This window comes from Rhinolophus sinicus, chromosome 2 (assembly GCF_057876585.1).
Source record: "Rhinolophus sinicus isolate RSI-liver-muscle chromosome 2, RSI-T2T, whole genome shotgun sequence".
NCBI classification, from domain to species: domain Eukaryota; kingdom Metazoa; phylum Chordata; class Mammalia; order Chiroptera; family Rhinolophidae; genus Rhinolophus; species Rhinolophus sinicus.
Window position 1 is genome coordinate 13,784,173 of NC_142502.1, and position 17,276 is coordinate 13,801,448.

General features: G+C 42.0%; 2 protein-coding genes across 6 annotated transcripts in view; one reads left to right on the plus strand and one right to left on the minus strand.

Annotated features, from left to right (window-relative positions):
* ZBTB2 (zinc finger and BTB domain containing 2) overlaps positions 1-5,963 on the plus strand; it is a 23,635-nt gene extending 17,672 nt beyond the window's left edge. For both annotated transcript variants that reach the window (XM_019735433.3, XM_074333708.2), the window contains exon 3: positions 3,208-5,963. In XM_019735433.3, the coding sequence (XP_019590992.1) occupies positions 3,208-4,579 (1,372 nt within the window). In that variant the 3' untranslated portion in view covers positions 4,580-5,963. The remainder of the gene's footprint in view (positions 1-3,207) is intronic.
* An 8,224-nt stretch (positions 5,964-14,187) lies between these two features.
* Positions 14,188-17,276, minus strand: part of AKAP12 (A-kinase anchoring protein 12) — an 82,869-nt gene continuing 79,780 nt past the window's right edge. For 3 of the 4 annotated variants that reach the window (XM_019735441.3, XM_019735443.3, XM_088795394.1), the window contains one exon: positions 14,188-16,914. The gene's annotated coding sequence lies outside the window, so the exon portion shown is untranslated. The other variant, XM_074333707.2, reaches the window with a different exon arrangement.

Sequence of the window (17,276 nt, forward strand, 5' to 3'; positions counted from 1 at the left end):
CTGCTTTAAGAAACAAATTAAAATGAAAAATTAAGATAAATTGGTGTCTGGAAACTTCCCTGGGCCCTGGGCTATACTGCCAGTGCCCAGGGCCTCCGCCTTCCCCTCCCTGGTGGTGTCTCACCAACTCTGCGGGGGGCATGGGGCAGGGGCCTTGGAGTCCTCCCTCCAGGCCTGGCTGAAGTGTGGACTGGGGCCTCCCCAGCCTCATAGCTTCTTTACCATCGGAGACTGCACATAGTTCTTTAAGATTTGAGAGGTGTACTGTCCAGTCAGCCCCCGTTCACAGGCAGTAGACAGAGGACAACCTGTGCAATAATTAGTGAGGGGAAATGATAAACCTTAGAACACAGTTGTTACAGAAAGGGGCTCTGCTTTGTAGTTACCTCTCCTTGATGCTGAAAAACAAGTCCCAGTTCTGGTTTCTGCCCTTCCCTTTTCTTTTCTGGGGTGTGGCAGGGCTCACTAACTAGTATCCTCTGCTGCCTGGAGGAACATTCCGTCCCCACAGAACAAAAGGTGCCCTATCATCTCCTGGGGGTGATTTGCATCCCTAAAGGCCCACACTTTCCCCGTTCACTAGGCCTCTGCCTGGCCCTGGAAAGATCCCCTCTGGCTTTGTCTTAACTTTGGGTTGATTGTTTACATTATTCAAGTGTTCTTCACCACACGTAATCCCCAAAACTTTATTCTGAGTGTTGAATTCCCTAGAGCATCTAAATATATTCTAGTATACCCATAATGTTGTTGGCACTCACCTGGTGCCTAATGGGAAGACCACCGATTCCTATTTAAAGGATTATAAATAATTTAAAGGACTATAAAAAGAGTCCAAATAAAGGTATGAATGATCTGCATGTCTTTTTTTTAAGAGTCACGTAACTCTTTCCTTTTATGCTGTCAAGGGAAGCTAGTTTTTATGCCTGATCTTTATTCTTTGGCTTCCATACTTTGTAGTCACACATTTTTTACATGGTCATTGTATGCAGTCATCTCGAAATACACACACATTATTCAAATCTGTTCTGTCACAAATTGCTATTAAAGTCACGTTTTCCATTTTTAATAGAATAAAACATTACATTTAGGAGAGCTGAGTATACTGTTACTATCTTAGCATAATTGAAAAATAATTTGTCGATAAGATAAAACAGCTGAAGGAGCCAAAAAGAATTATAATAGTAAGAAGTGGTGTAATAAAAAATGATTATAAAATCTAAAGGCATTCAAGGAAGGTGTCTTTGAAGATGAAAACGCATTGTCTACAGGATATATTCACTCAGTGGATGATAGCACATATGCTTCATAGTATGTAGAGACAAATCTCATTGGTTTCTAATGATGCAGTAGAACTGCAATTACCTATGGTCTAAGAAGAGCTCTTGGGGACCTCTTCACTATGGCTGCTTGAATCAGGATGCCTTTTCTTGGATGATGCAAACACTAAAGTCTAAAAATAGTTGGAAAATCAACAATTCCACAACTGCTTTAGGTGCCTCCGATAAGTCACTTAACTTTTTGGGACCTCAGTTTCCATGTCTGTCAAATGGGAATAAATCAAATCTGCCTCGCCTACTACACAGGGTTGTTTTAATGCTCTAAAGAATCTTGGTGTCATGGCTTTGGAATTAGACCCAGATTTAAATCCCAGTCCCACCACTCACTGACTCTGATGTTGAGCAAGGTACAAATCACTCTTATCCTCAGTCCCTTATCTGTAAAATGAGACTAAATGGCAATTAAATGAAGTAATGCCTAGAAAGCCCAGCTGCCGTTCTGCTGCTGATGGTGTCCGTCCACTGGGTTGTAGCAGAGCCAAACACAAAACACCAAGAATTGCAGTGGAAAATATTGGCTATTTTATTGACGAATGGTGCCATCCATTAAAATAGGAACCTAATGCTCAAAAGCCTGAACTCCATGATGGTGCGTAGATTACAGAGTCTATAGGAAAAATCACAAGACACTGTGGGTTAGGGATTGGAGGTCGTGCTGGGAGCTGATTGGTCAGAGGTGATGAAAGAGTAATGAAACATTACTTCAGATCTTGAGGGCAGCTCAGGTCTTTTCCAGAGTCCCTCTGTCTGTTCTCATGGGAAAGTAGCCAGGGGGTCGTTCCACCTTAGGGCTCAGGAACTGAAACATCACTTAGGTCAAGATGTAATCTTTAGCCTTCCAGAGGGCCAAACAGCATAACCATTAGTCAGATCCGTTCTACTCTCTTCTGCCTCCAGGGTTGCTGGTTATCCAGGGGAAAGGCTAGGTCTCTGAGAGGTATATGTAGAGAGAAGGATGTGATTTCTAGAGCTAGGATTTAAAAGTAAGTTTAATCAAAGTCATAAAGACCCTTGTTTCCAATGATGGTGATGATGACATTTGATAAGGAACTGAGTTGTCCCAGAACCATTTTTTAATGCAATCTGGCAATACTGGGAAGGTGATCTGAACCGCTAGAGCTAGAATGTTGCTTGTGTTTCCTGTTTCCATCTCTTCATGCTGGACATAGGTCACAGAGCTACAGAGCACTGACAGAATCAGGCTTTCTTTTTCTTTACTTTTGTTGTCTTGCTCTTAGGCACTTGTTAATACCAATTTAGCTTTCCATGTCTTTTTTTTTTTAACGACTTCATTCTTTTTATTCTGCTCATTAATGATCTACCCATGTCATTTTACAGATGAAGAAACTTTCTAATTAGATAAATAGAAACTTTCTGACTTACAGTAAGAGATCTCCTGCTGAGCTCCAGATGGCACTGGATCAATACAGAATCCTAGACCTTTAGCCAAACGATCTACCGAGTCAGTGATTTTTAACCACCCAGGCTGATAGAAAGCAATGGGTCCTCTCCATAAAACACAAATTTGATATGATATAATTTTATTAGGAGAAAAACTGTTTCAAGAGTCTATGAGTTAAGATACCACATTTGTTTAGCACAAACTTTTACTTTCTCCGTACTTTAAAATATACTTACTGTATTTCTCTCTGTTCTTAGTATAATTAAAGTTGAATTATATAGGTTCCAGTTATCTTCCTGATGTTTCCATTCCATTTCATAAAACACTAACAGTAAGAGATGGGAAATGCTCTTGTTTCATTTGCCTTTAAATTAAAAGTGCTTGTTTTTTTTTTTAATTCAGGCTTAATGTTATCATTTGAGACACGGATTCACATTGGCTTATAGACTTTTTATTTGTTTTTTTCAGTGAATGTGTCCGTTTGAAACCAACTGACATACAGCCAGATATTTTCAGCTATCTCTTACATTTGATGTACACCGGAAAGATGGCGCCTCAGCTGATTGACCCCGTTCGATTAGAACAGGGGATCAAGTTTCTACACGCTTACCCTCTGATCCAGGAAGCCAGCCTGGCCAGCCAAGGAGCCTTTTCTCATCCTGACCAAGTTTTCCCACTGGCTTCGTCCTTGTATGGCATTCAGATTGCAGATCATCAATTGAGACAAGCCTCCAAGATTGCTTCAGCGCCTGAAAAACTTGGACGAGAACCACGGCCCCAGACCTCCAGGATGAGCCAGGAGCAGGTGCCCGAAGCCGCACAGCTCTCTCAGCTGACTTCAAATGTGACCCAGGTGAATCGGACCCACGTGACTCCCTCGGACCCACTGCAGACCTCCCTGTCTCCAGAACTCGTGTCCACTCCTGTTCCTCCCCCTCCTCCCGGGGAGGAGACCAATCTGGAAGCCTCTTCCTCTGATGAGCAGCCTGCGTCCCTCACCATCGCCCACGTCAAGCCGAGCATCATGAAGAGGAATGGCAGCTTCCCAAAGTACTACGCCTGCCACCTGTGCGGGCGGCGCTTTACCCTCCGGAGCAGCCTGCGGGAGCACCTGCAGATTCACACCGGCGTACCGTTCACAGCCAGCCAACCCGGAGAAGGCCGCGTTCCCCTGTCTCTTTGTAGCAACGCGGCTGACCTAGGAAAAGACGCCATGGAAGTGCCTGAGGCTGGGATGATAAGTGACAGTGAGCTGCAGCACATCTCAGACTCTCCAATCATCGACGGACAGCAGCACTCGGAGACGCCGCCGCCCTCAGACATCGCGGACATTGACAACTTGGAGCAAGCGGACCAGGAGAGGGAGGTAAAGAGGCGGAAGTATGAGTGCACAATATGTGGACGCAAATTTATCCAGAAAAGCCACTGGAGGGAGCACATGTACATCCACACCGGGAAGCCTTTCAAATGCAGCACTTGTGACAAGAGTTTTTGCAGGGCCAACCAGGCTGCCCGGCACGTGTGCCTCAACCAGAGCATAGACACGTACACCATGGTGGACAAACAGACCCTGGAACTCTGCACATTCGAGGAAGGGAGTCAGATGGACAACATGTTGGTACAAACCAACAAACCCTACAAATGCAACTTGTGTGACAAAACGTTCTCCACTCCCAATGAGGTTGTTAAACACTCATGCCAAAACCAGAACTCAGACGTCTTTGCCCTAGACGAGGGGCGGTCCATTCTCCTCGGCAGTGGGGACTCTGAAGTAACAGAATCTGACCACCCTGTGTTAGCTTCCATCAAAAAGGAACAGGAAACAGTGTTGTTAGACTGAATGTTACTAACCTTTTTAAAACTGTTATTTTTACAAAGACTATCTTCCTTCCCTTCCCCCAATTCAGAACTATAGTTCTCCATGGCATGATACAAACAGGTCCCGGTCCCTTTCTCCCCTCTCCCATCCTGCTGTCCCCAGCCCCTCCTCCATAAAGGCTGTGTGCATTATAAACCTGGAACATATTTACTTTAATTCAGGGGATATTGGAAAGATAATGGTCAGTAGTACTTATAAACTCGAATAGATTTTGAGTTTTTGATTATTTAAAAGCATACTTGGAACTAATGAAGGGTATATAACAAAACAACTACAATGCAATTTGGTAAGCTAAAATTATGACTTTCCCTGGGTAATGTCTTCCTTCTGAGAAAAACGATGTCAGAAAATACAGCATGCTTCTTAGAGACATACAGCTGGGCTCTGTACTATGCAAAATCTAGGTGTGGGGGAATTTTCAACCCAAGAGAACGTTCTTAGTATTTATCCTCCAGGTGTTTTATTTCAGAATGCATCCTTTGAGATTATGTCCAGTCAAGAAAAATCATTAGTTAAGAAATCTACTTGAACAGAACACAAAAGAGAAAAAGTAATAATGTGATGGCAATCTTAATTTTTGGATAAAACGTGGCAAGCTATGAGTTTGTGTGTTTGTAAGAGAAAATGTGTGGATACTTGCTACAAACAGGTGAAGTAATGCACATGCCTTATCTAATTGCTAGCCTCTTTCAAAGTTGAACGACAACAAAATACTGTATTTTTGTTTCTGACAAATGTATTGGTTTTAAAAATCAGATTTGAAAGTACTATTTTATGGACAGTCTTTCTGAATGGAAATTATATGCCATTGTAACAGTTGCCAGTGGTAAATTTGTTTTAACACCAACTTACTGCTTTTAAATCAGTGTGTTTACTGTAGGAAAAAATGATACAGGAATATGCATCTTATGGGGGAAGTTGGGAGCAGGACATGTAGTAACTTTAATGACTTTAAAAATTTGTAATAGTTTACTGGCAACATTCATTGAAGCATCAAAAATGGCAAAGAAAAATCAGGACAAAAAAAACCTAATTGCTGTTTGTGAAAAAACTTGACTTTGATATTTAGTCTTCAGTTTTTTTCCTAACACCTGAAATTACCTCTTTTGGCCTGAAAGAAGTAAAATTTATCCATTAGTCTTCCTTAGGCCAATAACAGAATGGTCTCACAGGACAAAACAAGCCAGAAATAAGGACTGAAGGGGAGAGGGCGGAACAGTTAATAGCTGTGCTGTACGTATATGTTAAAACTGACTATCCTGCCATCCTATTTCATGTATAGTTGAGTTCTCAGATTTGTAAGTTTTTATACATACTTTCATTGAATAAAGTTTAATTAAATGAATATATGATTTTTATCTGTGTATTTGTCTACCCAAAAAGACGCAGGGAGGGGAAGTCGAGAGCATTGCAGGAGGAGTTGTTTTCTTGCTGTATCTCCTTCTGTCTGCAAAACTTTGGGCAGTTCCCGTGATTTGAATGGCATTTTCCGTATTTGTAAATGAAGACATTGATGACTGCATTGGGTCATAATACTATGAGATTCAAATGAGTAAACTATATATAAAAATGCTGTGAACAGCCAAAGTTTGACCAGGAATGGGTCTGGAGATCATCTTACTCAACTTTCTTTGACAAGGAAGAAAGAGAGGCCAAGAAGTGTTTGCCTAAAGATGACACAAATTCATGCTATATAAACCTAGATTATTAAATGTTGAGTGGTTTCCACTGATTTCTCTTTTTTAAAAAATTATCTCCCAACTTAAATGAGAGTCTGTGCCAAGTTAACTTCTTTGAGTATCTGTGAAAGGGAAAATCAGGGCATGCCTCCACAGCCCTCCCTCCACACCACCCCAGGGCAGGCTTGTAGGGACATGGGATACAGCCAAAAGGCAGGGTCTTGACCAGAAAGTCGTGGGGATCTGCTGGGTGAGGAGAGACGCCTGAGGGCAAGATGCCAGCCAGCCCCAGTTCAGCTCCAACAACTTGGTGAGGGGACAGGTGGGCATTGTGTTCAGTTACTCATTACCTGTGGGGTGCAGAGGCTCTTAGCACCAACTGTGGCCACCTCCACGACTGTGACAGACCTGCAGAAAACAGAGCTGGGGTACAGATAAGGAAGCCTACCCACCCTACCCTGGAATGCTCCGTGACTATTTAATTGCAAGAGGTTATGCATTTCACAATTTATTCTGAGTTTTTCATGGTACCAATTTAAATAAGCTTTAGAAATTTCAGTTGATAGTATGAGCAATCTGAACACCTAAGCTTCCGAATTCATTTGAGCTGTCATTCTCCTTGGACTAGCCCTTATTAACGCCCCTGGTTCTATTACTTTTGCTTTCATAGAGGAAACAATAAAAAGTGACTCACTCATTCAACAAATGTTGCTAAAAAAATATAGATTTTGTAAAGTACTGTGGGATTTTTACTATAGGAAATATGGCTTTAATGGAAAGAAAGCATTGCCGTTCAAAGGTAAAAATTATTTTTCAACAACCCTGATAGATTAGATAGATAGATAACACAGCTTTGGATAATGATACAAGAATGGAGAGTAGAGTGGACTCCAAACCCCCTGGCAACTCATACTTGTTCCTATGTTACAAACTATTGTTTTTTGTAATTTTATCTTGTAAGAAAAGGAAGAACCCAGATAGCTCAGTCAGGAGAGCATCAGACTTTTAATCTGAGTGTCCAGAGTTCATGTCCCTGTTCAGGCGTCTGCAGTTTCAAATATATGGTGATGAAAGAACTGACTCTGGGTGGTGAACACCCATAGTGATATATAGATGATGTATTACAGAATTGTACAACTGAAATCTATGTAACTTTACTAACAATTGTCACCCCAATTAACTGTAATTTAAAAAAAGAAAGCGGGCCGGCCCTGTGGCTCCAGCGGTTGGAGCTCCATACGCCTAACTCCGAAGGCTGCCGGTTCGATTCCCACATGGCCCAGTGGGCTCTCAACGACAAGGTTGCCAATTTGAGTCCTCGAGTCCCACAAGGGGTGGTGGGCTGCGACCCCTGCAACTAACAACGGCAACTGGACCTGGAGCTGAGCTGCGCCCTCCACAACTAAGACTGAAAGGACAACTTGACTTGGAAAAAAAGTCCTGGAAGTACACACTGTTCCCCAATAAAGTCCTGTTCCCCTTCCCCAATAAAATCTTTATAAAGAAAGAAAGAAAGAAGGAAAGAAAGGGAAGAGGCCAAGGCATCCAAAATGAACCCTTTAGCTCAAATGTCAGGCCTTAGACATGCACTTCATGTGAAACACAAATTGCTAGGTATCTTTACAAACATGCAAGCACCTAGAAGGATGGGTAGGGAGGAAGGTGTGTTGTGTGGTACCTCCTGCAATTTCGCTGGGAATTCGATGGGGGATGGGGAGCTCTTCACTAATTCACTAGGAAGGAATTCTAAGACAATTTTTTTTATGGGGCGTGTAGTTGATTGTAATGGATAGTAACTTGTTCTTCAGGTTGACTGCATTTTCATGACAATTTTCAGAACCGTCAAAATATTTAAATTGCATTTTGCTTTGTTTTAGTCCCCCATTTTTGTGTAGAACAAATTATTGCTATTCGTCATTTGCTGGTAAGCAAGATACAGGCTTAGAAACTTTTAAGCAAATAAAAGGGTAATTATATTAAGATACAGAGCAATGAATCTACCTTTCCTAGAACTAGTTCCTTAAACACACTGGAAGAATATAAACTCAACTGTTAACAGCTCTCTATAAAATAAAAACTATACTGAGAATCTTGAGTGTGAAAAAAATAGACCAGGATGAGATGATACTCTGTGGTTTCATTCAAAAATATTTTTGAGTATTAGAAAAGGTTATTAAATTCTTGAATCAAGCTTGTGCTCTGCTCTGGGAAATGTATGTGCCCTGCCCAAATTTCCAGGTCATGGTGAAGATCGCTTCCTGTAAAGAATTCATTGTCAGCTGAAGGACTGGGGGGGGGGGGGGGGGGGGCAGGAATGAGATCCTATCAGCATGTGTCTCATTTTTACAGCTGAAGAAACTGATGCCAAGAGAAGTAACTTTTCTGAGGCTTACCCAACCAATTAGAGACAGCCAGGATTCAACCCCCGACATGGCTCAAATGATATTTTCCCAAATGTGCAAACATTTCTGTGGGCTAGAAGCAATTGGGTGGACGGTGGGGTGGGGTAGGGGAGGTCAGGAAGGGGGAATCTTTTTCAACTGTGTCGTGCAGGGGACCCTGCTCACCGGGCCATTTGTCGTGCGGGGTGTCATGCGGGGTCTCTGCTCCCGCCCCCTGCACAAGAACACAGGTGTCGTGCGGGGCGGCCTGCAGGGTCTCAGCTCCCACTCCCCACATAAGAACACAGGACACGGTGAGGCCAAAAGGGAACACCCACGGAGCCATAGATAGGGGAGTCATACTACTATATTCTCGCTGGTGGCTGGGTTGGAGAAACAGGAAGCAGGAGCCACACTGTTTGCAACCCTCACTGCACTGCTTGCAGGCTCAGCCACCATCTTCTTGCTAGCCCCCATTTTTTGCTAGCGTAGCCACAACAGTTATATTAGTGGCCAAAGGCTCACTGATTACAGCTGACAGCCAACTAGCCACAGCTGATGGCCATCTACCAACAGAGCCAGCACCTTTCTATGTGAGGCCAAGAGCCTGGAAACTGCTTTCTGGGGCTCTGTCCCCACAAACTGTTAACCTGTTTGTTCTGTTATTAAGGCAATTAACTTAAATCCGTCTTACAGGTTTAAATTACTACAGTGGTCCTAAACTTCAGTATGTCAGAATCTCCTACAAAGCTTGATAAAACGTTATGAAACCTGAGGGCAACCATGTCTGGAACTCGTGCCGCCTGCGCCGCTCAGCCAATAGACCTAAACAGGAGTTGGGCCATAGAATAAGTGTTTATTATCAGAACAGCGGTGGTCTGAGTAGGCAGCGGATTAACACCTCCAAAAACTGCCTTCCTTTCTCAGAGGGGTGTGGGGACAGAGCCAGGAGTGCTGTTTCCAGGCTCGCGACCTCACGTGGAAAGGTGCTGGCTCAGGTAGTAAATGGCCATCAACTGTGATTGGATGGCCATCAGCTGTGGCTAGTTGGCCGTTAGCGGTAACCAGTGAGCCATTGGCCACTAATATAACTGCCATGGCTACACTAGCAGAAAATGGGGGCTAGCAAGAAGATGGTGGCTGAGCTGCCAGACGGCGGAGTATAGACTGCGGATCATGTGGCTCCTGCCTCCTGTGTCTCCAACCCACCCACCAGTGAGAATATAGTGGTATGACTCCCCTATCTATGGCTCCGTGGGTGTTCCTTTTTGGCCTCACCATGTCCTGCGTTCTTGTGTGGGGAGTGGAACCAGAGACCCCGCAGGCCACCCCGCAGGACAACGGGCTTGGGTATTTAAGGGAAATCTGGGCATTCCTCCAGAGGCTACTTGAAGGTTCCAGGGGTCTGCATGAAGCCTTTCCTCTGGCAACGAGGTTCTCCAGTGTCATCAGCAACCCAGGAGATTGTGATCAATAAGCCTAAGGATATTAATCACAAATTGCAGGGTAATTTTCTAAAACAGGGAATTGGGTGGGACAGGGGACTTTCTGAGCTCAAGCCGCAGGGGGGATGAGCTATCGTTAAGCTATAGGTAGGTAAGGAAAGGTGAGGCCAGACACTCAGGAGGCCTCTACTATGTGGCTCCCAACTGGCTCTGCTTCAATTACAGTCCCCACCCTCAGTGGGGGGTGGGCCCACGAATTTGTACCTTGAACAGGTTCCCAGATGACGATGATGATGATGATGATGATGATGATGATACCGGTAGCCACATTGTGGGAACCACAGCATTACTACATAATTTCTGCTACGGTATTACTATCCTTTCTTGGTTCTATTTTCTCCTCGGAATTAAAATAACCAGGGGAGCTAATAAAGGGCCGGAAAGGGATCTGTGCCATTTCTGACATGCTTCTTTCTTTGAAGAAAGTGCCTTTTAGTGGGACATAAGCATTGAGCCCTTAGAAGAAGGGCTACTTGAGAAACCCTGGGATTTATTCTAAACCTTCCTGTTCTCATTCTAAATGCCCTCTGTGGGAACGGAGGCCCAGAGAGCAGTTCCCAGGCTGTCGGCCTCACGTGGAAAGGTGCTGGCTTGGTTATTAGATGGCCATCAGCTGTTACCGGTTAGCCATTGGCCACTGATATAACTGCCATGGCTACGCTAGTGGGTTGAGTTTTTTGGTTGGTAGAGAAGCGGGCAGCAGCTTGCAGCTGGCAAGTGCAGTTAGCAAGTGTGGATGGCGGATTGCAGATTGTGTGGATCCTACTTCCTGTGTCTCGCCCGGCAGCCAGTGAGACTGGGGTGCAGGAAGTCCTTCTGTTGGGGTATTGGTAGATGTTTGCTTTTGTGTCTCAACCAGCTGCCAGCGAGAATATAGTGGTATGACTCCCCTATCTATGGCTCCGTGGGTGTTCCTTTTTGGCCTCACCATGTCCTGCATTCTTATGGCGGGAGTAGGAGCTGGGACCCTGCATTACACCCTCGTTAACCTGTAAGCACAGAAAAGTCGCCAAATACCCTACGTCGTTGTTGAGGCCTCCTAGACGGTCCTCCTTAGTATAAGAGAGGAAGTGTCCAGATGAGGAGACAAAATGGTGCGAGGTCACTGGCCAAGATCATACAACTACTTAGTGTTATTACAGAGCCCAGGTCTCCCATCCAGGGCCCTTTCTGCTACCATCACACTGCCTCGGAAATCCTTCCTAGTCGTTTAAATTTATTTTTATAGTATTTTTGTTAGTAAAAAAAGATGGACTAAAGAATTGTTTTATCTTTTCAGTTAGAAACGCTCCTAAGCAGACAAAGGTCAGAAGTCAGTCAGCCAGAGAGAACCAGGAGCTTGAATGATACCAGGCCTGGTGTGGCTCGGGAGTGACTGGGAAGAGACCGCAGGTTGGCCCCCTCCCAACCAGAGCCCCCACCCCACGTTGCACTCACCCTTTCAAAGAGTCCCTGGGAGATGGGCTAACAGGCCACAAATGCTCAAAAGGCGAGAGAGAGGAGAGGAAAGAAATACAAATGACACAAAGTGTACGTTTCCTCTCTAAAAAAGAGCATGTCTGAGTGAGACGTGTATTTATGAAATTTTAAGATAAATGTCATTATTCTGAATCTATCAAAATATTCAAGGACACAACAGTCATCAGCAGTCACAGCGTTGCTTCTGGTGGACAATTTTAAAATTTCTTCTCTTCTAGTACTAATATTGGTGCACTATGGTGCCTTTGGCTTTCTGGTTCACAAAGCACTTGCACAACAGGAAAAATCTTGTGAAGTACTAAGTTATGCATTCTGAAACACGGAAACTGCTATGACAGGGTAAGTGAATTCTAAAGCCTCATCTTTCCTAGCCATAGTTTGTGCATGAAGTTTTAAGAAATGTTGCCAGGATCTTGGATAGGTTACTTTTCCCTGTGTCTCCAAGGACATAGTGAGCACAGAAGAGCCATGATGTCTCTGAACTCTTTTCTGTTTACAAGACCCATCTATCCAACTCCCCATCCTCCATTTACCCTTGGAGATCTCATAGGCCTCTCTAATTGAACATTTCCAAAACTTGTATTATCTCCTCACCCAGACCCACGTCAGTACTTGGCCCCATATTCAGGTTGGCAATCCAGAAACTTCCTTCTTCACCCTACACTGTTCCCATGACAGAAAATCAGATATTGTGTCCTGTTGATTCTACCTCCTAATATCTCTTGATCTCACCCACATCTCTCCAGCCAAACTGCCACTACTTTAGTATAGGCTATTATCAGTTCCTGCCTAGACTATTATAACATGTTAGTCTCCTCACAATCTCCAGCCTTTCATTGTCTGGAAGCCAGAAGCAATTCTCTAGATGCACTGGCATTTAAGGTAGAAAATCCTTTCTTAAGAAGGGCTGTCCTGGGCTTTGCAGGATCACAAACGTCTGTGGTCCCAACTCATTAAATTCTAGTAACACCCGAGCCACTAGGACAACCAAAAACTCTACAGGAGAGTAGAATGGTGCGGTGCCACAACCCTCAGCATTGCCTTGGGAATCATTAGTGTAGGGTAGATGGCACCACTTTTCCTGCTAAAATTTTAATGACATCTTAGAATTAATCCCATTCCTTAAAATGGCCCGCTGGCCAACTCTGCAGTATCATTTCTGTAAAGTCTTTAAAAAGAACCTTAATTGTGTTCAGGTTTCCAGTTCTACAGGCAACACCATCTGCTTTTCCAGGAATTAAGTGAGCTCTTAAGGCTAACAGGGATAAGCAAGATCAAGCACAGTGTGGTTTTACATTAGCGTAATTTATAGTATTGCTTCTGTGCTCATTAATTTTACCAAGTTATCTGGTTTAGAACAAATAGAAGAAAAAGCACAATGTGCCGTTAGAGCTAGGCTTTAGTACTCAATATCCTGTTGTGGGAAAATAACACATAGGGTCCTCATTTCATCACTTAGTAATGTTAATCTCTGGTCTCCAAATACGAGTGTGATAGTGAAGCTTCTTTTAAGAGATTAGATGTAACACTTCTCTGGTGTTAAAAAATGTTAATATCAATAAGCTGGTAATATTTCAGTATCAAAAAATGGGGTTGATTTTTAAGCTGTGACAGCATTAAAAAAAAAAAAATTATCTTCACCACCACGCCATCCCCAAGTCCTGGTTACCTGAACCAAAACCTGTTAGCACCTAAAAAGCTGGTGATCTAAATCTCAACCTTTTCATACATAAAAGTAGGCCCCAGGACATTTCCCTAATTCCAGTGATCTAGGCTAGAGACGGTGAGGAATTGGTGGTGAAGAGAAACTTACATTTACACAAAAACGGTGCCAGGTTGTCCGGTAGATGACAACCTGTCCAGAATCAGTGTAAATCAATCGTCATGTAGACTTGGTTATCTGACATTTGTTGTATTCAGGTTCCAGCCTCTTACTACCTAGAATCCTTGGACTGTGTCCATTTCCTTTCTTGACGAGTTGGATAAGGGGTTTCTACCCTTAGTTCTGGTTGTTGGTTAGGATTTCAGAGTGTCTGTGACTATTCAAAAAACTGTACATAAAACTGTGTTCATTTTTGTGAGTTGGAGGTCAGCCAGAGGTTTAATAAGTTTCTAATTAAAGCGGTCCCTGACCGAAAAATGTTAAGAATCATTGATTTTTATGCATTCACACATCTCCTAGTATATTCCAAACTCCCATGATGCTTTGTGGACAGTGTGGCAAAGGATGCCTACTAGTTAAAAGTAGAAGCAGATGAATATCGCCAACAGTAAAGCGAAAAGTAATCAAACCTGAATTAAATTACAGGGAGAAGGGTGGCCGGTTGGCTCAGTTGGTTAGAGCGCAGTACTCATTAACAACCCGGTCACTAGTTCGATTCTCACATGGGCCAGAGAGCTGCGCCCTCCACAACTAGAGTGAAAATGACAGCTTGACTTGGAGCTGATGGGTCCTGGAAAAACACCTTGTTCCCCAATATTCCCCAATTAAAAATGTGTTTAAAAATTACAGGGAGAAAAATCCATGGCATTTAATTAGGTTGCATTTTATTTCGATAAATGAAAAATTTGCCCCCAAACAGAACCAGGAATCAAATATTGTCTCAGATTAAAGGAAACTGCTAGGTTTGAAGCTTACACTGAAAGCTAAAAATTTCAGCCCTTGACTATCTGTAGCTCCAAATATCAAAGGAAAATTCTGTAACAAAGTAAATGTGTACAGAGAGAGTCAATTCCTGTACCATTAGCAAAATAACCTGAAGGGGAACATTTTATTGTCCTCAATTACAAGAAGTGGCGAGAGTTTATAAGTCTTGCATTGCTTTCTATTGTACATGGTTCCATAGTAATGCCAAAAATAGCAAAATTTAGGCACTTGCTCCAATTTCTGCAGTTTACATTTGATTATTATGAACTTCATAAATTAACAGCTGCTTTAGAATTAGAATACAGAATTGTCCTTTCACGTTACTGTTAATAGCATCCCTCTTAATAAAACAGCGTTGCTTAATTGACGTAGGTACAGAGCTTGTACAGAAGTAATCCAGGGCACATCCAGGTATAGGAGGAAAAGCACAGTCATGAAGCAGACCAATTGTGATGACCTGGCTACATATCAATCAATACAAATGGGATGAGGTGGCAGGATGGAATTGAAACCAAAACACTGTTTACCAGACTACACAAATCTTTAATCTGTTCAAAATAGCACAAAGTTTCTTCCTGCCACAGGCAGGAAGTTAAGTCAATATTTGGCTCTGTCATGAACTCCCTACAAATGCTGTCATCTCCAATACTTTTTAGTTGATCTTCAAAAACTGACACCAGCACTTCGTGTTTTGTTGTCTCAAGTTGGCAAAAGAAAGCTGTTTATAGATCATAGGGTTTTTGGTTTTGTTTTGTTTTAATTTTAATAATTAAACACAGGTGGTTATATATGAGAGTAACTCCTAAAAAGAATACTAAATGTTTTCCAACTACAAGGCCATACACTGTTATGAGGTATCTTTCTACTTTAGCCAATTTATTGTAGTCAGGTTGGTTGGTATATGAGAAAGGACTTTCCAGTTTTAATAGCAATTTATCTTTCTGCTAAAACTATTCTAGTCTTTCTAGAATGTTATGCTTTAAAAATCATTAATTGGCAGTCAAAGAAGTTCTCAAACTAGAGTACTGAGTTTGAGTAAAATTTACGAACTATATATGCCAGACCAATTCTACACGTGAAAAAGTGGAATTTTATGGTAGATAGGTGACTGTTCTTTGTGTGGTGATGGTTTGACAGAATCCTTTATCTATTAATAAGAATCTTAAATCATTTTAGTATTAAAAAGAAAATTCCAAGATCACTTGTTAGGCAAGGCATATTTACTATTAAGCCTTAAAATTTCTTTCTAGAAACGTTAGTCATTAACAAATATTAACACAGAAAATCAACCTTTTATGGAAAACACCTCCGGATGGTGGCATTATACCAGTATCGTCAATCTGTAAAGCTCCTGGTTTATTTTGGCAGATAACTATCTGCTATGATTTCCTCTGAAAATCAACTCAAACAGGGGTAAAGTGGTGACATCATGTAGCAACTACATTACAAAGTTCTAGCTTTTTCTGCTTTTAGAAGGCAGCAAACATATGTTCCGGGCTTTCTAGTATCTAATAAAACCAGCAAATCTAAGTGAAGCAAATGTTTTATTTCAATTAGTTGTCAAATCACAATTTATCCAAATGAACATAATATAATGCAACATTATTCTTAAAAGAGTGGGCAAAATATGGCACAGACACAATCCAGCATCTATCAAAATACCATGTGTAGAGAACCTGACTTGTTTCATGCTGTGTTTGAATACGGGCCAGCATGTAAGAGTAGAATCAAAATCTTAAAAGAGTCAGTTCTTTTCCTGATAGTATGAAAAACATTTCACTACTATGCCTCAGGATTAAGCACACTCATCTGTCCAAACAACCGTAACAATTTGGAGAAAAAAAACTTAAAAAATTAATCCGCTACTGAAAAAAAAACTTCCTTCCAACTTCCACTGGGCCAGAAAGAAAAAATTTCACAGTAACAACGGAACATTCTGTATGTTTCCAAAAAAATGCTTTCTTCATTTTAGCACACTGTGCATAATAGGAAAGTGACCAATTTCAGAGTTGTATTAAACACAGACCTAGTCCTTACTGAATTTTAACATAAGAATTGTAGCTTCTGATCAGGAATGCTATTTCTAGGAAGCTCTGTTTTCACAGGTTATAATGGAGGCTTAAAGCTTCCCAAGGCTTCATTCACCATAGCTGCATGCCCTGTCATATATTGTGTGATACAAAAGAAATGTACTATACTGCACATTTCCTTAAACATTAAGAAAAAATATACAATAGATACAGGAGGAGGATTACTTAAAACATACATATAAATACATAAAGAACGATACTCCAGTTTGAGAAGCAGAAGTAGGTATGGCCAACTCCAGTTCCAGGTTAAGAATTTAGGACTTTAAATGAGAAACATTATATGGTAGCAAGGGAAAACAAACAACAGGGTGGTCTTGAAAAGAGGAAATGTTAAGTGGTTATAGCTCCTGATGAAGCCTCAGGATTGTCGGGGGTTCTCTAGAAATGAGATCGGATGATGTGCCTGTTCCTCGGTTCCCAAAGTTCTGAAATATTGGTCTTGAGTCTCATCAGCAGCTCTGATTTTCCTCTACTTCTTGTCTTCATGTTCTGGTCTTGCAAATACAAGAGTGTAACTGTAGAAGAAAGAATGAATGAAAAGTAACTGCAATCTTTTCTTCTCTCTTTTAGCTAACAACAGAATAGTGGTGAAGGTAAGCTGCCGTCAGTGGAGACCCTAATACCAGTTTAATTCCGTAAGAATAATAAAGAGGGGGAGGGTCCATAACATATTACACTCGGAGACCTCAAAACGAATGCCTGCAGTTCCCTGACACCAACAGTCTGGCTCGTCACATGCCTGAATTTAAAAAAAAAAAAAAAATGTTGGTGACTCCTATCGGAAAAAAATCCATTTTTTCCCCTACAGAGCAATAAACGGAATTTCAAGCAGTAAAATATACACTTTCTTTGGGCTTCTAGTTATTAAAAAAAAAAT